At 51.4% G+C, this 20842-nt stretch overlaps 2 protein-coding genes across 3 annotated transcripts; one reads left to right on the top strand and one right to left on the bottom strand.

The window, feature by feature from the left end:
- Positions 1-551: 551 nt before the first annotated feature.
- SUMF2 (sulfatase modifying factor 2) lies at positions 552-11479 on the top strand. Its single transcript, XM_043914868.1, has 9 exons — positions 552-869; positions 2488-2644; positions 5537-5651; positions 6414-6458; positions 6831-6981; positions 7815-7870; positions 8740-8824; positions 9003-9147; positions 10554-11479. Exons 1-9 carry the CDS (start codon positions 803-805, stop codon positions 10636-10638), a joined length of 906 nt encoding a protein of 301 aa, XP_043770803.1. The 5' UTR covers positions 552-802; the 3' UTR covers positions 10639-11479.
- On the bottom strand, positions 11127-20461 carry PHKG1 (phosphorylase kinase catalytic subunit gamma 1). 2 transcript variants are annotated; one of them, XM_043914867.1, is made up of 11 exons: positions 20295-20461; positions 19423-19580; positions 17636-17725; positions 16696-16874; positions 16211-16265; positions 13972-14037; positions 13533-13696; positions 13037-13127; positions 12742-12895; positions 12454-12579; positions 11127-12076 (listed from the first exon to the last, which is right to left on the bottom strand). In XM_043914867.1, the coding sequence occupies exons 3-11, from the start codon at positions 17716-17718 to the stop codon at positions 11831-11833; spliced, it is 1164 nt and encodes a 387-aa protein (XP_043770802.1). In that variant the 5' UTR covers positions 17719-17725; positions 19423-19580; positions 20295-20461; the 3' UTR covers positions 11127-11830. The 2 variants fall into 2 exon arrangements, with proteins under 2 accessions (XP_043770802.1, XP_043770801.1); XM_043914866.1 differs by lacking the exon at positions 19423-19580 and having other exon boundaries at positions 20295-20460.
- Between the last annotated feature and the right edge of the window lie 381 nt (positions 20462-20842).

Raw genomic sequence — 20842 nt, forward strand, 5'->3', positions numbered from 1 at the left:
CTGCATATAAAAGGGAAGGAAATCAATCCAAACAGTGGTTCACAAGTTAATAAAGGGGATTCTGAACTGGCAGGGCCTCTAGACTGTTCAGTCTCCCAGTCGTGTCCGACCTGCTCTTTGCGAGCCCGTGGACTGCAGCATGCCCGGCCTCCCGGCCCCTCCCCATCTCCCAGTTTGCCCAGGTTCACACCCGTTGCGTAAGTGGTGCCACCCAGCCATCTCACCCGCTGACGCCCTCTTCCTTCAACCACTCCCAGCATCAGGGACTTTTCCAGTGAATCAGCTGTTCACGCCAGAAGACCAAAATACTGGAGCTTCAGCTTCTAGACCTTAATCCTGAGGAAACAGCTTTTTCTTAATTAACCGGTTCTAGAACACAATGTCGGAGAAGGCAATGGCACCCCACTCCAGTACTCTTGCCTGGAAAATCCCATGGAGGAGCCTGGTAGGCTGCAGTCCATGGGGTCGCCGTCGGACATGATTGAGCGACTTCACTTTCACTTTTCACTTTTATGCATTGGAGAAGGAAGTGGCAACCCACTCCAGTGTTCTTGCCTGGAGAATCCCAGGGGTGGGGTCGCACAGAGTCGGACACGACTGAAGTGACTTAGCAGAACACAACGTGGAACTTGGGACTCGAGTCCCTGCCTAACTCCGGACTTCCAGCGGGGTGGGCTCTCGTGAGCAGTGCGCACGCGCGCGCAGGGCACGGCGGCCGACGTGAGGCGTGCGGGGCGCGTGCGCAGCAGAGCCGCAGGGTGGTGCTATTCCTGCGGGTGCTCACGGGGCTCGTGTTCCCGGCATGGGAACTTCGCTGTCGCCGCTGCTGACTGTTCTGTCGCTCCTCTCCGGCCGGTGGCTCGAACTAGGTCAGTGTGCTGGCCTGCCCGACTGTCCCAGGAGGCAGGAGGAAAGGGGTGGGGCGCTCGGCCACCGCGGCTGGCAGCGCCCGGAGTTACCTCCCAGAGGCGGCCAACTGGGCGAGGGGGTTAACAGCTCATATCGTTGTATTTCACTTATTTTAACTTTTAATTTATTATTCTGGAATCTTTTGAGCATAAAAAAGTTAATAAGACGAGCCTCTCTCGCCTGCCCTCCCCACCCCCCACGTACCTGTTTCCCAGTTTAAACAGTTGCCAGTTTTAATCTTGCTTGTTTGGAACCCCTTCCATTTTTCCATTACTCTGGGAGATTTAGTTTGGAGTGGATTGAGGCACGATATAGTTTTATTCGTAATTATTTAGTTTGAATAGCCAAAAAGACAAGAAATCACACACACTCACACACACACACAAAGTGTCACTAACTCTCCCACCTAAAAAATCAACAATACTCCTTAATGTCATTGAACATCCAGTTAGTGTTCAAACTCATCTGCTGTATTCTTAAATTATAGTTTACTTGTTGAATTAATGTCAAAATAAAATTCAAATATTGCTATTGTGTGTTGTTTCTTAATTCTCTTTTAGTCTGAGAATTTCCTGCTTGCTCTATTCCACCCTCCAGCCTCCCTTAAAGATGATGAAATCATTAGTGTGTGTCAGTGAGATCCAGAAAAGGGCCAAAGATAAGATTCTGGGGAACATGAAAACATGTGGACTCTGCCTTTAGAAAACTTATAGTACTTAGACATCTTTAGGTAAAAACACAACAAAGTAGTACATCAAGCCAGAAAAGTGTGGCCTTTAGGGTCTTAGTTTCTTCCGGTCAAATGAGGGGGTTGAAATAAAGATCCTTTTAATTCTATGATTTTTTTGAGGTATTCAAGCAGCAAGTATGAGAGAGTTCATTTGATTATTTGATGATAATTTTTGTGCACTTGTGCTAGGTGCCAGGTATAGCCTGGAAAAATAGATGTAGTTCTTTCTTATATGATATAATGGAGAAGAGGCAAAGAAACAACATGAGCAGAAGAATGAGTGGCAAGTTGATAGATGTATTTAAAGGCTATGTTGTTGTTTAGTTGCTAACTTGTGTCTGACTCTTGCAACTCCAGGGACTGTAGCCTACCAGGCTCCTCTGTCCGTGGGATTTCCCAGGCAAGTATTCTGCAGTGGGTTGCCATTTCCTTCTCCAGGGGATCTTCCCAACCCGAGGATCAAACCTTTGTCTCCTGCATTGGCAGGCAGATTCTTACAATGTTTAGATTTATCTCACTGGGACAAAGGGTTGTCATGTAGAGGGACAGAAGTAAAGAAAATCATTTATTGAAAACCTGCCATGTGCTAAACATTTCACACATTTAATATAGCCATGCATTTGAGTTAGATATTACCCCCATTTTATAGATGAAGAGACTGAAATCCAGAAGAAGTAATTTGCCTGCAGTCATTCAGCAAATTAAGTGGCAGAATAAGAATTTAAAGCCAAATTTTTCGGCCTCCAGATTTTTTCACTATAGCATTGAGCCTTACATATGATCCAAATATTACCACTTATTTTATATATATTCATGTAATTAATGACCACTTTCTTTTTCCTCTGCAGGAAATGGACAGACAACCAACATGGTCCAGCTGCCAGGTGGGAGATTCCAGATGGGAACCAACTCACCAGACGGCAGAGATGGTGAAGGACCTGTCCGGGAGGTGACGGTAAAACCCTTTGCCATCGACATATTTCCTGTCACCAACAAAGACTTCAGGTACTCCCAATGTTCTTCCAGGAGAAGTAACTCCTAGAAGAGTTATTCTAATATTTCACAATATTTAAAAGGAGATTAAGCTTGTTCACTATCAGAATATCATCTTTGCAAGTGTTACCTGCATTTTTCAGATGAGGACTCTGAAATCCAAAGAGGTTTACTTCATTTTTCATTAGTGGCCAACTGGGCCTGTAACTCAGATCCCCTGACTCTTGAGCCAGTGGATTTTTCCATGCACTAGGCATACCACTGAGAAATATGGGCAGAAGTCAGACACTCTTCATCAGGGGAGGAGGAATCGGGAGAAGGGTCATAATAGTTGAGAGTTCCTTAAATTCCCTTTATATTGGGTTGGCCAAAAAGTGTGTTTGGTTTTAAGTTAAAATGACATATTTTCCAGTTTCAACAAGGATGTTATTGAACTAACTGAACAGACTTCTTGGCCAACCCAGTATTACTTAGGGAAATGGAATTATTTCCAGAATCAAACATTTTGATCCCAGCTCAATCTAAGAAGCCATGTTGAATGCCTCAGTGTCCCCACAGTGATACATTATGAGTAGGCTAAAGTAGAAAATGATCCAGCATATGTCAGTAATTTACCTTCAAACAGTGGAGGGAGGAGTATATAGAAAGGAGGCGGAAAGGAAGAGGGGAGGATGGGAAGACAAATAAAGCAAATGTGAAAAATGACTTAAATTTTACATTTGTGGATTTAAAACTTTTTAAGATCAAAACTTGCTGGTGAAAATTGATTCAGGAGACTCAGGCTGAAATAAGTGTAAAGATTGTCAGTAAACTCCTCAGGCCTTTTGACTCATTGGTTCCACATCTAGGGATTTGTCTTGAAGATTTAAGGTTGTCAAAAAAAGTTTAGCTAAAAAGGTGACTTTGCAAATAAATGTTAACAATTTAAGGATCACTTAAATATATTGTATCAGTATAACAGAATACTTAGCAGCCTTAAAAAACCTGTTGTCAAAAAGAGATAGTTAAAAAGTGTTGTGAAGAAAGGTTACAAAATACTACATAGGATATGGCCCAGTTTTTTAAACTATGTGTATAGAATGTATATGCACTAAAAAGAACTGGAAGATGCAATATTGCATGAGGTGATGGATTTTGCTCATGTTTTTGCGATTTCCAAATGAAAATAATGACAGGAAGAACCTTATGAAAGCGATTTAAGAACCCTTGACTGGGGACATCCCTGGCAGTCTAGTGGTTAAGACTCTGTGTTCCCAAGGCAGGGCACTGGTTCAGTTCTTGGTCAGGGAACTGAGATTCTGCATGCTGCACAGTGTAGCCAAAATAAATAAATTAAAATAGAGATGTCATCTTTAAAAAAAAAAATACTTGGTTGTGGAGTGAAGAGGGAGCGAATATAGACACTATCTTGGTGTGATAATGGATGGTTTTAGTTTTTTCCTTTTTACTTACCTATGTTTTCTCATGTTTCTATAATATAATGTTATATATGCTTTAAAAAACATTTTTAAAAGGAAAGTTATTAAAATCAAAGGAGAAATCACCTCTGATCAGGCTCACACCACATCATGACAACCATAAATTGCTAGCTAGATAGGTGCATTCTTTTATGTTTCAAATGATGACCTTTTAGATGAAGGAAGTATAATGTCACCTCCACCAAGCCCCTAAACTCTGCTTAGAACCCATAATCTGTGTTTACCTCTCTGGTAAGAGTCTCAAATCATTCAGATGGTCAGAGGTCAGTAAGTAGCTATTGCTACCAAATCTCCTGCATTCTCAATACCCCTTTGATGGGTGAACAGTTTCTTCTCATATCAGAGGGCTGACACCAACCGGGTACTCTCAGTCCAGAGAAAACAATCTGTCTTATCCTGGAAATCTGCATGTTGAAATTGGCTCAGCCATACCAAACTATATGAAAATCCATTCTAAAATCTCAGCAAGTCATTTAAAAAAATACATTCGTTTATTTATTTGGTGACATTGGGTCTTAGTTGCAGCACTTGGACTCTCTAGTTGTGGCTTTCAGGTTCAGTAGCTCCTCGGCATGTGGGATCTTAGTTTCCTTACCAGGGATCGAACCTGCATCCCCTGCATTGCAAGGCAGATTCCCGCTGGACCACAAGGAAGTCCCTCAGCAAGTCATTGTGATTTGACTCAATTTCTCTCATCTGTCTGAGGGAGATGGTAAAACCTATTCTCCCTTCCTCCCATGATCGATGTGAGATTAGGTATGTGATGAAGAGAGACCAACTTCCTGCCCTTGAATCTTCTCAACAGCTTTATTCACTATCTCCAAAAACTGGAGATAACCCAGATGACCTGCAGCTGGTGAATGGATAAACGAAATCTGGTCTATCCATCCAGTGAAATACTACTCAGCAATAAAAAAGAACAAAAACTGCCAAAAAAAAAAGGGGGGAACAAACTACTGACACTGTCAACAACACAGATGATTCTTGGAAGCAGTATGCTAAGTGAAAGAAGCCAGACCCCAAAACTACATACTGCATGATTCAGTTTATGTGAATTGATATTCTGGGAAAGGCAGAACTATAGAGACAAAAAACAGAGCAGTGATTGAGGAGGCATCGGGGAATTTTGGGGGGCAGTTAATGGAACTGCTCTGTATCTTGATTGTGACAATGACTATATGCTTTATCAAAACTCACAAAACTATACCCCAGAAAGTGTGAATTCTCCTGTTTGTGAACTGCACACACAGAAACAAATTTTAAAAGAAAATCTGCTCAGGCTCTGAGGTTAATTCCTTGCAGTTCCTGAAGACTCTATGATGTGTGACTAATAGGATAAGCGTGTATGAGGTTTACTGGAGCAAGAGAGGGTGAGGGTGGAGCACAGAAGCCTGTCAGCTAAACTCTATGAAATCTCTCTTTTTAGGGAGTTTGTCAGGGAGAAAAAGTACCGCACAGAAGCTGAGGTGTTTGGGTGGAGCTTTGTCTTTGAGGACCTTGTCTCTGATGAGCTTAGAAACAAAGCAACCCAGAAAATGCAGGTAAGAGAACCCAGGGTTGCAGCTGGGCTCATGGGAGTGGGACCTGGACCGAGAACCCTATGGGGTCTAGGGGGTCACCTGGGCCACAGTAGAGACTCAAACCTGAGAACCAGAGGCAGGGAAGAAGCCAGAGAGACCCACCCTGGAAGAGCCAGATGAACACACACTCCTGGGATGTTCACTCTGTGCTGAGGTCCGCATAGAGAGACCCTGTAAAGATGCAGAAATACACAGGGTTCAGGGTACTCCCTGGACCAGCCAGAGAACCCCTGGAGAAGCCTCCTTCTAATAAGGGTGGTGAGGTGTCAAACTTTAAAGATTCTGAACACAGGGGCTTCCCTGGTGGCTCAGTGGTAAAGAATCCACCTGCCAACACAAGAGATGGGGGTTTGATCCCTGATCCAGGAAGATCCCACATGCCAAGGAGTGACTAAGGCCATGTGCTACAACTACTGAGCCTGTGCTCTAGAGCCTAGGAGCCCCAGCTACCAAAGCCCATGAGCCTCAATAAGAGAACCCACCGCAACGAGAAGCCCGTGTACCACAACTAGAGAGTAGTCCCGCTCACCCTAGCTAGAGGAAAGCCAGCGCAGCAGCAAACACCCCACACAGCCATAAATAAATAAATAAGTAAAAGATCCCGGACACAGCCTCACTTGGACCACCTGAGTCTCAGCCTGAAGTCTCTGCCTCCTAGGTGTCATCAGGAAGGGGCCTCGCTGGGTCAGAGCACCTTGTAATTGCACTCCTTCTTTTTTGCAGTCTCTCCTCTGGTGGCTCCCAGTGGAAAGGGCATTTTGGAGGCAGGTAAGGGTTGGTTCCTCTGTCTTGTTTTCTACCGCTGCTGACTCATTGTGGAAGCCTGGCTTCCCATGATCCCTTGCCCATCTGGGAATACTGAGTTTAAAAGGATGACGGAGAAATTTCAGGGAAGCAGCCAAGTTGCCCTGTGCGCTCTGCCCCAGTCCTTTTACCCTGGCCCGTCCGCTTTGTCCACTTTCTCCCTTTTGTGTCCCGTAGTCCTTTCTGTCTCTGGACCTCTCCTCACTCACCAGGCTCTCTCTTCCTACTTCCTTGCTCCATCTAGTGGTAAAAGCTGAACACAGGCACCCTAAGCGTAGCCTTCCTCAGACTTCCACGAGCTCCCAGAAGCTTGTCTCACTTCATCCTGGCTATCAGCCTGCAGGTCCTGGCTCTGGCATCCGAGAGAAACTGGAGTTCCCAGTGGTACACGTGAGCTGGAATGATGCCCGTGCCTACTGTGCTTGGCGGGGGAAACGGCTGCCCACTGAGGAAGAGTGGGAGTTTGCTGCCCGAGGGGGCTTGAAGGGTATAGAGACGCCAGGGCGATCTCCCTTGATTCTTTCTCTCCATCCTGCCTTGCATGGGGGTGGTGGGGTGGGCTTCAAAGGGTGGGACGGGCTCACACTCCCTGGAGTAGTGCTTCTTACACTCTGTGGTCATGGATCAGTTGTTACTGTTACTTCTAATCTGTCTCAAACCAGTACTTCCATAAAATACCATAAAAATAACTAGAAAATGGAATGAAAATTTAATTAGTGGAGACTCCACAGACATGTGCCACTTCAGATAAATATAATCAGAACCACGTGGCATGAGGAAAAGTATAACCTACACTGGATACCTTTTCCATAGCTGTGGAGGGATTAATGTGACAAACTGCTGTTTGTTCATAACTCAGTTATTTTTCAATCCTAACTAAACAAAAAGAGTTGAAATAGCAACTCCCCATATTCACTGCCTCTACACACTCTTTGAATGAACACCAGCTATACCCATAGTCAGTATTGTTAATGTGATAAATGAGATTGCTTGTTTCTAAGTCCAATGAACAAGTCTCTCAATGCTTACCCTCGGTTTCTATACTTACCCCAGCATGAGTGGGTAACACATAGTTTACAGAATGGCACTGGTCCATAAACCACACCTAGGATTGTGCTGTCTAGGAACAGATCAGAAGTCAGGGGCTCTGAGTGCAGTTCTGTGAGGGCAAGGGAAGGGTGTGAGATGTCAAAGTGAGTCATCTTACTCTTCTTTCTCATCACCTCCTCTCTTCCTTTCGGTCCCCTCACTCCTTCTGTCTTTCCCTTCTTCCCCAACCCTTCACCTCTCCCCTCCGCTGTTTCCTTGCCCACCTGGCAGGTCAGGTGTACCCCTGGGGAAACAAGTTCCAGCCAAACCGCACCAACCTGTGGCAGGTAAGACAAATTCCTCACCCTTGTTCTTTTCTCAGGGTGCGGATTGAAACTTGCTGCGGGCCGGGCATGGTGTCAGGCCATGGGACTCAGGGGCCTTCATGTTCTAACAGACTGGAAAACTAGTAACGGGGTGAGGTGAAAGACAGTGTAGTAGTGGGGCTGCGTAGTGAAGATGAGCAGTGTGTGCTCCGGCACGCATCCCTGCCTGGGACGGTGGGGGAGTGACTGGACGGTGAACATGCCGTTTGAGCTGGTGGAACTGGAGCTTGCCAGGAGAAAAGTGTAGGAAACAACATGCGTGTGCAGTGGGGAAGGGGACAGCATGTTCAGAGACGTGACAGACTCTGAAGGCTGGCGCCCAGAGCCACTGCACTCCAATAGAATGAATAAGTTGAACAAATGACGTCAGCAAAGACCAGTTACGTGTTGTAGAATCTTGGTGGTAAAGGGCAGGAGGTGAGGAAGGCAGGGTCAGGGCAGGTGAGGGAGAGTGCAGCCTGTTGGTGGTGGAAGGGCAGGCGAAGGTACAGGGGAACACTGGTTCCTGTAGGGAGAGGCGGGGTACAGAGCGGGGAGGTGGGGCCTTTCCTCTGAAGGCACATGGGGCTCACGCAGCTGAGGGAAGTCGCTGAGAGTGGAGAAGTTGTGGGTGGGCTGCGCGGGTGTGGACACACGGGGAACCACACAATTCCTAATCCAGTCAGGATGTCATGGTGGAGGACATGAGGCAGCTAGCTTGGGACCTCAGGTCACTGCCCCATGCCCTTCCCCTGCCCCAGAGGGTGCCTCAAGATGGCCTTGGTTAAAACCCCTCTGGGCAAGTGGACGGTAAATCCTGAAGCCTAAACATCCCCTCCCACCCACCCCAGGGAAAGTTCCCCAAGGGCGACAAGGCTGAGGATGGCTTCCACGGCGTCTCCCCCGTGAATGCTTTCCCCCCACAGAACGACTACGGTAAGACTGCACAGCGGGTTGCTGTCAGCGTTCACAGGTTGGTTGGTGGAATGGTTCTGCCTGGTGGTCGAGGCAGGAGAAGCAGCGCTGGGAAGCATTTGGTCCCCCAGGCCGTTGTTGGTCAGGGCGGGTGGGGGTGGCATACCCAGCCAGGGCCTGACCTGCCACTGTGCCTCAGGGCTCTATGACCTCGTGGGCAACGTATGGGAGTGGACGGCGTCACAGTACCAGGCTGCCGACCAGGACATGCGTGTCCTCCGGGGGGCGTCCTGGATCGACACAGCTGACGGCTCTGCCAACCACCGGGCGCGTGTCACCACCAGGTGAGGGGCTGGGTCCTGGTCTCCTGGAGCACAGGTAGCACCGGAGCTGGTGTGGGCACTGCTTCCACACCTCTCTCTCCACTGGGGAGGTGTGGGTCCAGAAGAGAAAGCAAGCCAAACTCACCAGGTAAAGCCAGGAGCCCGATGCCTTTTCCTGCCAGCTCTCAGCACCGAGGAAGACTGTGTCTGACGTCTTTAATATATGGGTTTCTCTTCTCCTCATAGCTAGGCGTGCAGAGGGAGGGGACTGGAGTGGCCACATGGCCCTGGTCATGACCAGGGATCATTGAAATATTAACTTTTCTAACAAGAGGGCACGTAAAAAGACATTTTCTGCAACCATTTTGTTTTACAATCAAGGAAAAATACTCAGGGAGGTCCTGGGACCTGCTCATTTCATACGGATGATTAGTGACAGTTAGTGCTGGCCCCTGAATGGTAGAGTTCCCAGCTCCCAAATTGCCTTCTAGGACTTTCTGCTCTGTCTGTAAACTTGTTTTGATTAATCTCCCTGCAGCTCCTCCTGCACCTGGATTCCTTAAGGGTGGTGGAGGGGCGCTGTGGATTAGCCTCACCTTTTTCTGTTTTGTAACATTTATTTACTTGTGTGTTTGCCTGCATTGCATCAGGCAGGATCTTCCATTGTGACTCACAGACTCTCTAGTTGTGGCACTCAGGCTCAGCTGCAGTGCACCGGCTTACTTGCCCTGAGGAATGTGGGATCTTCATTCCCCAACCAGGGATCGAACCCCACTCCCTGCATTGCAAGGCGGATTTTTAACCACTGGGCCACCAGGGAAGTCTTCCCCCTTTTATCTTAGGACAAAGTAGTGGAGAAAGGATTCATCTGGGGACCAGGAAATTGGGTTTGCTGCTGATTCCGCTGAAGCAGTGGTTGCCCTTGGGCAAGACATTTAAGTCTTCCTGGTATATGATTCTGGGATCTGTGAGATGGTGAACAAAACCTACCCTCCAGAGCAGTAAGAGAAATAGCAAATGCAGTAATCCGTGTGAAAGTTCTTTGAAAAGTGTGAGTACTGATTGACTCTATGATGTTCTCACTTGTTGCCAACAAGTTCTTTTTGACTGAGTTATTAGTCTAAACTACCAACAGTTGGAAGTTATTAGGCATGGCCTTTCCTGCCTTTCATGCAGTCTCAGGACCACCCTCTCTTCCTCCACCCTGTCCCAAGGTCCCTTCTTAACCTCTCCCACTCCCCAGGAATGGCACACTCTCTGGACCTGCCCTCATACCACTTTTCTTACCAGACCAGGCCCTCCCCAGTCCCCAGCCCCCAAATCTCCCAGACCACAGCAGGCCCTGGGAGCTGGAGCAGGAGAGCTGAGTGAGGCCCAGGCCCCTTTCTCAGCAAATGTCCATTCTCTCTCCCCTTCTCTGGTGGCAGGATGGGCAACACTCCAGATTCAGCCTCAGACAACCTAGGCTTCCGCTGCGCTTCCAGTGCAGGCCGACCGCCAGGGGAGCTGTGACTGGCCATGCAGAAACCAGAAGAGTCCCATGGCACCTAGGCCACTCCCCAGCCACATTCCAAACACAGCCAGACTCCAGAAGACCTCCATCCCCTTCCCCATCCTCTGTGGCAGGCACCTGTCCCCAGGGCAGGAAAGGATCCTGACCTCCACAGAGGGGTGACACTGTGTCTTGGAGAAGGGGCCCAGCTTATTGGTTGTGGCCAGGAGCTGGATGTTTATCTTAGAGGTCAGATATTGACCATATAGGGGCCAGATACTCAAACAGTTGGGACACAGTGCTCAGAAAGGCAGTTTGTAAAAAAAATTTTCAATCTCCTCCTTCCCCCTTTCATGATGTCTGATCCAGGGATCTGACATTATTCAAGGCAGAAACTCCCCCAACCCAGGAATCGAATCAGGGTCTCATGCATTGCAGGCGGATTCTTTACCAACCGAGCTCTCAGGGAATCCAGAATCTCCCCAGGCCTCCTTGTTTTCCTAGCAAGTTGCCATAAAAAGAAAATGATTCCTTTATTTGCCTTATTTGTGGGGTTTCACACATCTCCAAGGGAACCTGGTTTCCAGCACATGAAATGCAGTTCCATGGGCTCTTTAAAGCTCAAAGTCAGTCTTAAAAGGGTCTAGGAGAACCATGGATTTACCAGATGAGACTGTGCACCATGGGAGTCACAGAATGAATAATACTCAGAAGAAACAGCAGATGAGTCCCTTTCTATTGTTTTCTATTGTTAATTATGCAAGGGCTCCCACATGCCTCTATAAACGTCCCCAGAGAAGAACCGGCTCCCGTGGTGTCGCTGGATATTGTGGGGTCAGTAAAAATCGTCTGTGATTGCGATTCTCAGACTGGTCTCTTTGATCCTCACCCTGGGACCCTCCGGGCAGTGCACTGAGTGTCAGTAACTCTGGGGCTCCCAGAGGAGAAGAGGAGATGGTAGTACACCTGGACAGTGGAGCTGCGAGAGGCTCCAGGTTCTAGACCGCAGCTGGTCCCCCAGTCTGGGGGCCTAGCTCCGGCTGCACTGACCACCAAGTGATGCCCCTGAGAGTGGGGAGTGGCCCCCGTTCCTAGGGTCCTGGCCAGGGCCAAGTGCACCCTCTGGACAGGGCCCTGCACATGCTCTCACCCCCTTTCGGTGTCCTCTGCACCCTGCCTTACCCCGCCCCACCTACCCCGCCGGCCCTCCCCTCAGAAGTCCTCCTCAACCAAGGAGAGGAGCACGGCCTTGGGCGTGTTCTCGAAGAGGGCCGCCCGGTTCTGCTGCTGCCCCTTCTTCACCCAGTGACCATAGATTCGGAAAGCGTAGGCATCGATGAGTCGCCGCAGAGGCCGGAGGGCGTAGGGGTCTCGAATGACGATCTCCCGGGTCACGGGCTTCACCCGGCGGTACTGGTAGTAGATGCGCACGGAAGCCAGCACAGTCAGGCAGATCACCTGCGGGAGGCGGGGCCTGAGCACGGAGCCACACCCCCCGGGCCTGTCTCCTCCTGCGTCCAGCGCAGGCCGACCGGAGCTTGTATGCCTCCAAGCCTCGTGTGGTGTCGGCTGGGCACGTCCTAGCGTCACCGACCCCCGACCCCCATTACCCCCATTCCCGCCCTACCCGCAAGCGCAGGCTTTTAGGCTGTCAGCGCCAGAAGCCAGAAGAAATTGAGCTGGAACCATCACAGGGCTGGGTGGGAGGGGGAAGGGCAGGTGCTCTTGAAACGCCGTGGTCGTAAGGAGTCCTTATGAAGGGCCCTGGGGGCTTGGGTTTCAGGGGCCCTGGCGCCTGCCCCGGGGACCCTGAGTGGGAGGTGAGCCCCCAGTACCTTGAACTTGCCCCGGGGGCTGAAGTGACGCACTTCCTCCACCACGTACTGCTGGAAGAAGGGGTGCGCCAAGGCCTCTTCTGCTGAGCAGCGGCTCTGGGGGCTCACCACCAAGAAGCGGGAAACCTAAGAGAAACAAGGCGGAACGGAGGACGTGTCAGGCCGGGGTCTCTCCCCCAGCAGGCGCCTCCATCTCTCCCACCGCTCCCCCCGACGCCGACCCCCACGCCGGGAACACTGGACTTGCCCCTCGCCTGCGCCCGGGAGCCAGCACGCCCGGCCTCTCACCAAGTCCTTCACGGTGTCCGAGTAATCGTCCCATTCCGGTGAGCCAAACTGGTAGTTGCCACTCATGATCATTCTCAACATCAGCATCTGCTTGCGGTGCCAGAAGGGCGGGGAGCCGGCCAGCAGCGTGTACATGATGACCCCCGTGCTCCACCTGGCACCGGGGGAGCGGCGGAGGGAGGCAGGTGGGCGGGCTGTAGCTCCCACCTCTATCACTCCCTCCCCTGCCAGGTGCTCCCGGTCAGAGGGGCACCCCTGTCCCTACAGGTCACCTCCCTCCCCCCAACACACTCACATGTCCACCTCCTTCCCATAGCCAGGGTGGTCATCGTTCATGGAGCACTCGATGATCTCAGGGGCCAGGTAACTGGGGGTCCCACAGACCTCTGCAGGAACAGTTTCCATCGGGGCAGGTCAGCAGAGGCACATGGAAGAGAAAGGCCCACAGAGACAGTGGACATGGAACTGAAGTGGTATGGCCGGACTGGGACTCCGAACACAGCCCCAGGCTCAGAGCCAAGGGCAGGCCAGGGTGCTGGCTCCTATGGCCACCCGCTTGGGGCCTGTCAGTGGCTTGGTCATAGGAGCCAGCACTGGCCTGGAACACAGGCAGTGGGAACCTGGCTCAGCCCAGTTCCAGGAAGAGACACTCAGCCTTGAAATGGTAAGATTTTTTATTGGGGGGGGGGCTGGGGGGGGCGGGGGGGGGGAAACCCGGGCAGTCCCTGTTCCCAGGACAGCTGATGAGAGAGCCTGAGCCCCCGACATGGGCCAGGGCCACGTTACCGGACCTCGCAGCTTCTCTCCTGGCTCCAGCTGGCAGGAAAAGCCAAAGTCTGTAAGCTTGATGTTCATGTTATCATCCAGGAGGATGTTCTCTGGCTTCAGATCCCGATGCACAATGTTGAGTCTGTGCAAGGTGGCGATCACCTCCAGCAGGGCTCTCATGATCTTCCTGGGGTGGCACAGGCACACGTTACCCTCATCTGCTACTCTGCAGGGTCAGGTAACAGGCGGGGAGACCAAAGCCCATAGGCCAGCCCGACTGCAAGTCACAGAGGACTCCAGACAGGCGGACCCACCTAGGCTGGGTCAAGGAAGGAGGGATGCCGCCATAGCCCATGGCGCACACTCCCCAACCAGACCAGTGCATGCCACGCGGCCTCCATGACCTTTGTGCCTAAGCTGGACTCAGACTGGAAGTAGAGAGAGGGGCAAGCAGACCCTCACCTGGTCTCCTTCTCACTCAGGGTGACCTTCTCAGTGAGGTAGTCAAAGAGCTCCCCTCTCTTCATCCTGTGGGGACAGAGGATTTGTCACTGGATGGACCAGCAGGCTACCCCCTCCTTACCCTGTTTCCCACCTAACACTTCCAGGGGTAAAGTGGCCCACTCCCCACGAAGGACCACAATCTGCAGGGAGGAGCTGGGGAAGTGAGTGGAGAGGCTGTCTGGGAAGTTTGGAGGAAGAACAAGGGACACTGGAGGGGTGGGGTGGCACCATTGTGAGGGTCCCCCGTGTGTGGGAGTGACAGCATGGACTGGAACCCATCAAAGCCAAAATCAGTTTGGGGAGGAGAGAGGGACTCTGAGTCCCTGGCCCAAGGTCCCAGACCCAGATTAGAAGGACCAGAGTGTCCTGACTTTTTCCAGGAACAAATGGAAGCAGCAGCAGTACAAGTGATGGAGCAGCGGTTTTGCCTGTTTTTGGATTTCTTAGGATTAAGAAGTGTGGTTCCATCTTCCCACTTGGGAGGATCTAGAAGGAGGTCTCTGCTGGAATAATCTAGTTATACCCTGGAGGGCAACTTGAGGCAGCATTAAAAATAACTTCCCAAGCAACTTCTTCAAAGGTTAGAGACATTTGAGCTGCCCCCAAGGGCTCTACAGGACTGAGCCACTGAGCATATTTGAGACAGCTGCAGCTGGGCAAGGCTGGGAAAGTCTCCCTTGGTTGAATAAAAAAGGTGCATCCTGCCCACCCCTCCAGGGAAAGCAGGGTCCAAGAGATTTTAGCCAGTATCCTTGAGACAAGGAAATCCTTGAACTTAGCTGGTGCAGCAGGGAGGGGAGTTCTCTTTGAGGAGCAGCCCAGAAATTACAGAAATAACCCTTGTTTCAGACATTATCGGTACCATGTTCCTAAAAAGCAGTGTGTGTCTCCGGTTTTGATCACTTCAATTCCATTTAAAACACACTAGGAGAATTCACTAATGGCAGCAGCAGCAGCAAAAAGATATACCAGTAAACACTGGGACACTGCAAGGTCCATCAGCAGGCTCCTGCCTTCCTAGAGCTGGCAGTTTAATTGTACACAAAGGCCACATTAAATGGTGTCTCCACGAAAGTAAGTAACACTGTGCATGTTCAGTATTGTGACCAAAAAATAAAAGTTCCAATGATACAAAATCTGCTTGAACAATTCTCTGAAGTAAATCTAGTCCCTAGATGACAAGGAGCTTATCTCAATAGTCCTGTTGGTGCACAAGCAGGGGAATAGTAACATGTTGTTGACAGTGATAATGGTGATGATGACGTTGATGATAATGTCAATCTTTGAACTACATGCCAAATAGAATCTCTACTGCCTGCCTGTCTCATTGGCCTCTTGCGCCAATACTGCTTCAGCTCTTCCCTCTGCTGGGGGCTCCTTCTCTGGGTCTTGTGGCTGGACTCCATCTCGCCCTTCATCCTGGTCTCTGCTCAGGTCACTTCAGGAGAACATCCCCCACCCGCTCCCTCTGACCCTTGCTCAGCCCTGTGTGTCTGGATATGTGCATAACTCTGTGTGTGTTTTATGACTTGATTGCTTTCTCCTGACTCTCTGTGAAAACGAGTGCATGCAGTAGGTTTGCATATCCTCAGTGTCTAGAATAAGCATTGCCTGGCCACCCTGGTCATCATCGTGGTAGTTAGTAAGGACTAGCATTTACATTCAGAGAAGGCAATGGCAACCCACTCCAGTACTCTTGCCTGGAAAATGCCATGGGCAGAGGAGCCTGGTGGGCTGCAGTCCATGGGGTCGCAAAGAGTCAGACACGACTGAGCAACTTCACTTTCACTTTTCACTTTTCATGCATTGGAGAAGGAAATGGTAGCCCACTCCAGTGTTCTTGCCAGGGACGGGGGAGCCTGGTGGGCTGCCGTCTATGGGGTTGCACAGAGTCAGACACAACTGAAGTGACTTAGCAGCAGCAACGTTTACATTGTGTCAGTCCCTGTGTATTTATTATTCCTGCAGTACTGATGAGAAAGCTGATGTGCAAAGTCATCCAGCCCAGAAGGGACCCACGGTTCAAAACCTGGCAGCCTGACCCCAGGGGGCTGATCTGCCTACAGCCTCTGTGACCTTATTTGATGTCCACCATGTAGGGGGCTGGCTGCTGGTCTCCAGGAAGCCCTGGATGCGGGGGGCAGAGTGGGGGGGACAATAGAATTTTCTCAGTTAGGCCCCAGGCCTGGGTACTTACAGATCAAACACCAAGAAGAAGAAGGTGTTGGTCTCATAAGTGTCCTTCAGCTGTACTGAAATGGAAATGGCTCATCTCAGGAGCAGAGGAGCCCAGGCGGGGCAGTGGAGGCGCAGGGGAGAGGGGATTAAAGGCGCTGTGGGCTGACTCAGAAGGTGGAGGGGGTATCAGGGTTCAAAGGAAGCCTCCCCCGCCCCCCGGGAGAGGGGGCAGCCAGGGACTTTGAACTCCCCATTCCCCCACCCGCATCCCTGCCTGTCATCCCTTCTGTGGGACTGGAAGAGGAGGCTTGGAGCTGAATCCTGGGGGCAGGAAGGTGGAGCTGGGAGCCCCAAGCCTCCGGGTACTGGGCCGGTGGGGCCCTGGGTTGCGGGAGACAGTCTGGGTGTTTCTGGCTAGCTGCACTGGGGCCACACTCCCCGACCTGGGTTATCAGGGCAGAGCGGTGGCAGAGCCCCCTGCCGGGGCTCGGGGCCAGCACTCACTGATGTTGGGGTGTCCCGAGACCTTGCGCAGGATGTCCACCTCCTTCTGCGTGGCCTCCCGCAGCTCCTGCACCTCCTCGGAGCTGAAGCTGCCCCCGCCGGTGATGTCAATGATCTTCACAGCGTACTCCTGGCACGTGGGCTTGTGGATGCAGCGCCTGACGACGCTGCTCACTCCCCTGGGGGTGCAGAGGACAGATGGTCCCGGGGGCCCCTCACCCCCGGGGGAGGCCCACATTCAGGCCACAGCAGAGAGGTCCTGCCTTGTCCCCCAACTCCCTGTGAGCTTCGGGGCAGCAGTCCCCAACTTTGGGGCCCATTTTTGGCACCAGGGGCCAGTTTCATGAAAGACAGTTTTTCCATGGACCTGTGGAATGAGGGATGGTTTTGGGTTGACTCAAGCGCATTACATTTATTGTGCATTTTATTTCTATTAGTATTGCATCAGCTCCACCTCAGAGCATCAGGCATTAGATCCCGGAGGTTAGGAACCCCTGCTTTGGGGGACGGAAGGTTGAATAAGGAACAGGGGGTGGGGGTGATTTGCCTGGAGCCAAAGAGGAAGAAGTCTGCTTTCAGGCCTCCTGGTTCCTGGTTCAGTGCTCTTTCTCAGCACAGAGGAAGAAATGGTACACTCACTCCTAGGACCGCAAACTTCATTCTGACACCTGATCCCTGACCCTGAGCCAAGGCTGGGTTTGGATGTGCTGTCAACAGCTCTGGGGTTGGGGGGTGGGGCTCCCTTTGCTGGGAGGGTCTCTGTTCTGGGTGCCCTTATACCTGCTTCCTCCATCCCAAACCCCAAACTGAAGTTTCCTCCAAGTGGACAGTGCTTTGGGGATGAAGACAGTCAGGGCTCAGAGTCAAGAAGACATTGTTCCTGCCTGCAGAGCTGGCCAGAACCTTGGATAGCACTTCGTGGGGGAGGTCTGGGCCTTACCTGCCCAGGATCTCCTTGGGCTCATAGTTCTCATAGAAGCCCTGTGCAGAATGGGAGTCTGGCAGCGACTTGTCCTGGGTCATATCAGCTCTAAAAGGGGAACAGAAAGAAACCGTCAGCCTTCCTGACCTAGGGGATGTGGTCTGTGAGGGCTAAAACCATCTCTCCTTTAGCTTTGTATTTCCTGGCATAGGGCTCACCTCTTGTGAATATTCAAAATAAATGCTTGTGAATTTTATAGATGGCCAATGGGAATGTGCTGTATCACACAGGGAGCTCACCCTGGTGCTCTGTGTCAACCTAGAGGGGTGCAATGGGATGGGAGGTGGGAGGGAGGTTCAAGAAGGAAGGGACATAAGTACAGTTATGGCTGATTCCTGTTGGTACATGGCAGAAACCAACACAGCACTGTAAAACAATTACCCTTCAATTAAAAATCAATAAATTTTTTAAAATAAAAAATAATTTAAAAAACACTTGTGAATTTTTAGGAAGCTCTGGAAAGAGCCCAGCTTGCTTCTCCCCACTGGTGTAAACTCTTGTGACCCCAGGTGACCACGTGGCTCCCAAAATGTTCTCCTTGTTAGCTGTTGCTCCTTCTGTTGCTCCTCCCCAGAAGCAACTCCTGCTGTTGCTCCTCCCCAGAAGGAGCAGCAGATGGTCAGCCAGGTCCAAGCCCAGGTTCGAGGCAGGAATCATCAGACCACTGGGCCCCAGGGTTAGCTCTGACAAGGCCAACACACCCCTGGCTTTAGGAAGAACCACCAACAAACTCTGCAAAGGACAAATTAAAGTGCTGTTTCCTTTTCCTCTTTGAGGAGATGAAGCTGGTCCTGCTTTCCTTTGCCTGCCCTCTGCACTTGTGGAAAAGGTGAGAAACTTCACGGTTTCATCTTCAAATACGGTGCCCCTATAATCTCACCTTATCGCTCCAGTAGTAACTGTCCTACCCGGAAAACACCTCTCCTTCCAGGACAGGCTTCCTATGCTTCCCACTGCTGCTTCCTCACTCTTGTCCTTAACCAGGACTTCTGTGTCACTCTCCCTCCTGCTCTCTACCTTCCTTCCTCTGTTCTCTTTCCTCCTTTCTTTTTTTCCCCTTCCTTTTTTTAAAAGTTTTTTTTCTCCCCCTATATTGTTGTTTTATTTTATTTTGGGAGCTGAACCACTGGGCATGCGTGATCCTAGTTCCCCAACCCGGGATCAAACCCACACCCCCTGCACTGGAAGCTTGGCGTCTTAACCACTGGACTACCAAGGAAGTCCCCTTTACTCCTTCCTTTCTTTCTTTCATACTCTGAGAAGCACTGGGCCAGGTGCTCCGAGGGATGCGGAGCTTGATGGGTGAGTCCTGGTCCCGGCTTCTGGTGTCACTCGTGGACATGTGCCCACTCCATCCAACTGTGATGGTCTCTGGGACTTCCCAACCATCCCTCCCGCTGTGCCCAGGGCAGGTGTATTACTAGTGCTGCCCCACAGATTTAAGTCAGCGGCCAGAGGTATCCCTCTGGTCCAGATTCCTGCCCACAGGATGGTCCTGTCCTCAGCATGCCCCGGGCCCTACCTAACAATGACCAGTGAGCCCTGGGTGGTTCCACTGCACTGTGGGCAGAACGGAGCCAGGACACTCGGGCCTGGACCCAGAGGAGCTGGCCAGCTTTGCTTTAGGAATGTGGAGGCCACTGGGCACTGAACTCCTTCCTCGCTCGGAGGATTTGAGGAATGGAGAAAATGCTGTACCAACCGGAAGAGGGGCAGAGAGAAAACAGGCACGAGCTTCCACCCACCATGGCCAAAGCTGCCTCTGGTCCTACTTCCATCCTGCTTTCTGGGTCCAAGAAGGCTTGGCCTGATCAAGGGGCCAGTTTGCTGACTGGCGGCAGCCCGGGCTGCCTGGGTACAGGCTGGCTGTTCCAGGAAGCCTGGTGTCCTCACTGCTGGGTGCCTGGTTACCGGGGGAAGGACAAGAATAACAAGAGTCTCCTCTGCCAGTGACAGGCCTGGCGCTGCCTCCACTCCACCCTCGTCAGCAACCCTGGCTGAGCACAGGAGTGTCTGTTCCGCAGAAAAATTAACCCAGTTCCTGGTGAGTCCTGTAAAGTTCCAAGGCAGGCATCTGTTCTCCCCCTCCCCACCTCTCAAAGCTGGGTAAGAGGTCTCTCCCTTCCCCCAGCCCTCCATGCGCAGAGAGTGTATCCAGCCCCAGCCTGGCATGCCATCCCATCCGGGTACCCCATCCCCTGGCATAACCAGCTCCACCCGAGTTCTGGTACTGGGCGGGGGGGGGTGGGGAGGTCCATCTTGCCCCATCCCCTTGCTCTAGGCCTAACTTGGGCCAGCTTCGTGCCTCTGTCAACTGCCCCCACCTGCATCCCCCAAAACGCCTTTGGAAAGGGTCCCCAAATGCGAGGACATAGCCCGGTCCTTTTTGGAACATGACATCTCTCCCTAAAACTGACAGTCAGCGAACAGTCACAGGGATCTACTTTCTGTGGACAAATAACTTTCAAAAGTCAATGCTGCCATTCTCCTGGGTTTGTCTACTGTCAGAAGTGGGGAGAAGTGGGCCTAGTGGGTTTGGGAGGGTTCTGTCTTCTCTACCCCATGACCTCTCCTGCTCCCCACCTGGCTTTTATCACTCACTGACCCAGCTACTCACCGCTATGTCCTCGCAGGCCCTGGAGTGAACGGGATGGGAATCCCAAAGGTCCCGGACCCCCCCAGGGAGAGGGAACAGCGGAGGACTGAAGCGTGTCCCGAGCAGACACTTGCGGCCCGAGTAGCGTATCTTGCTGTTCTTCCTTCGGGCTTTGCTACTTGAGGACGGAAGGCTGATGTGCCAAAAATAAAGCACAACTGCAAAGCTGGGAGGCTGGCCAAGGCTTGGCAGGCCAAGTCTCACCAGGTGGTGACCTCTGGTGGAGGGTGAAGGAAGTTTGGGTGGCCTGGGAGCAGGCAGGACAGCACACGGTGATCAGTCAGTGATGTCTTCCCTCGGGAGTTCACTCAGCCTCCAGGCCTGGAGAACAAAGCCAGCTTGCCAGGAATGCACTGGCTTCTCTGTGTGCTGAGTGCCCTGGAGACACCCTTGTACACCTACCCTGCAAGCCTGGTTGCTCGGGGGAGCCGCTCAGCTACGGTTTGTGTGGCTGTCTGACCAAATGTAGACCTCAAGTTATCCAGTACTCCATCTCTGATCAAGATTTC

Source organism: Cervus elaphus, chromosome 10 (genome assembly GCF_910594005.1).
Source record: "Cervus elaphus chromosome 10, mCerEla1.1, whole genome shotgun sequence".
NCBI lineage: Eukaryota > Metazoa > Chordata > Mammalia > Artiodactyla > Cervidae > Cervus > Cervus elaphus.

Excerpts from the sequence above, each read along its gene's own strand:
- SUMF2 (XM_043914868.1), top strand. The coding sequence starts at position 803 with ATGGGAACTTCGCTGTCGCCGCTGCTGACTGTTCTGTCGCTCCTCTCC. Across the intron at positions 6,982-7,814 it reads TGCCCGAGGGGGCTTGAAGG|GTCAGGTGTACCCCTGGGGA; the intron begins GTATAGAGACGC and ends CCCACCTGGCAG. Across the intron at positions 8,825-9,002 it reads CCCCCCACAGAACGACTACG|GGCTCTATGACCTCGTGGGC; the intron begins GTAAGACTGCAC and ends ACTGTGCCTCAG.
- PHKG1 (XM_043914867.1), bottom strand. The coding sequence starts at position 17,718 with ATGACCCAGGACAAGTCGCTGCCAGACTCCCATTCTGCACAGGGCTTC. Across the intron at positions 13,128-13,532 it reads GCCAGGAGAGAAGCTGCGAG|AGGTCTGTGGGACCCCCAGT; the intron begins GTCCGGTAACGT and ends CTGTTCCTGCAG. Across the intron at positions 12,077-12,453 it reads GCCCCCGGGGCAAGTTCAAG|GTGATCTGCCTGACTGTGCT; the intron begins GTACTGGGGGCT and ends CGCCTCCCGCAG.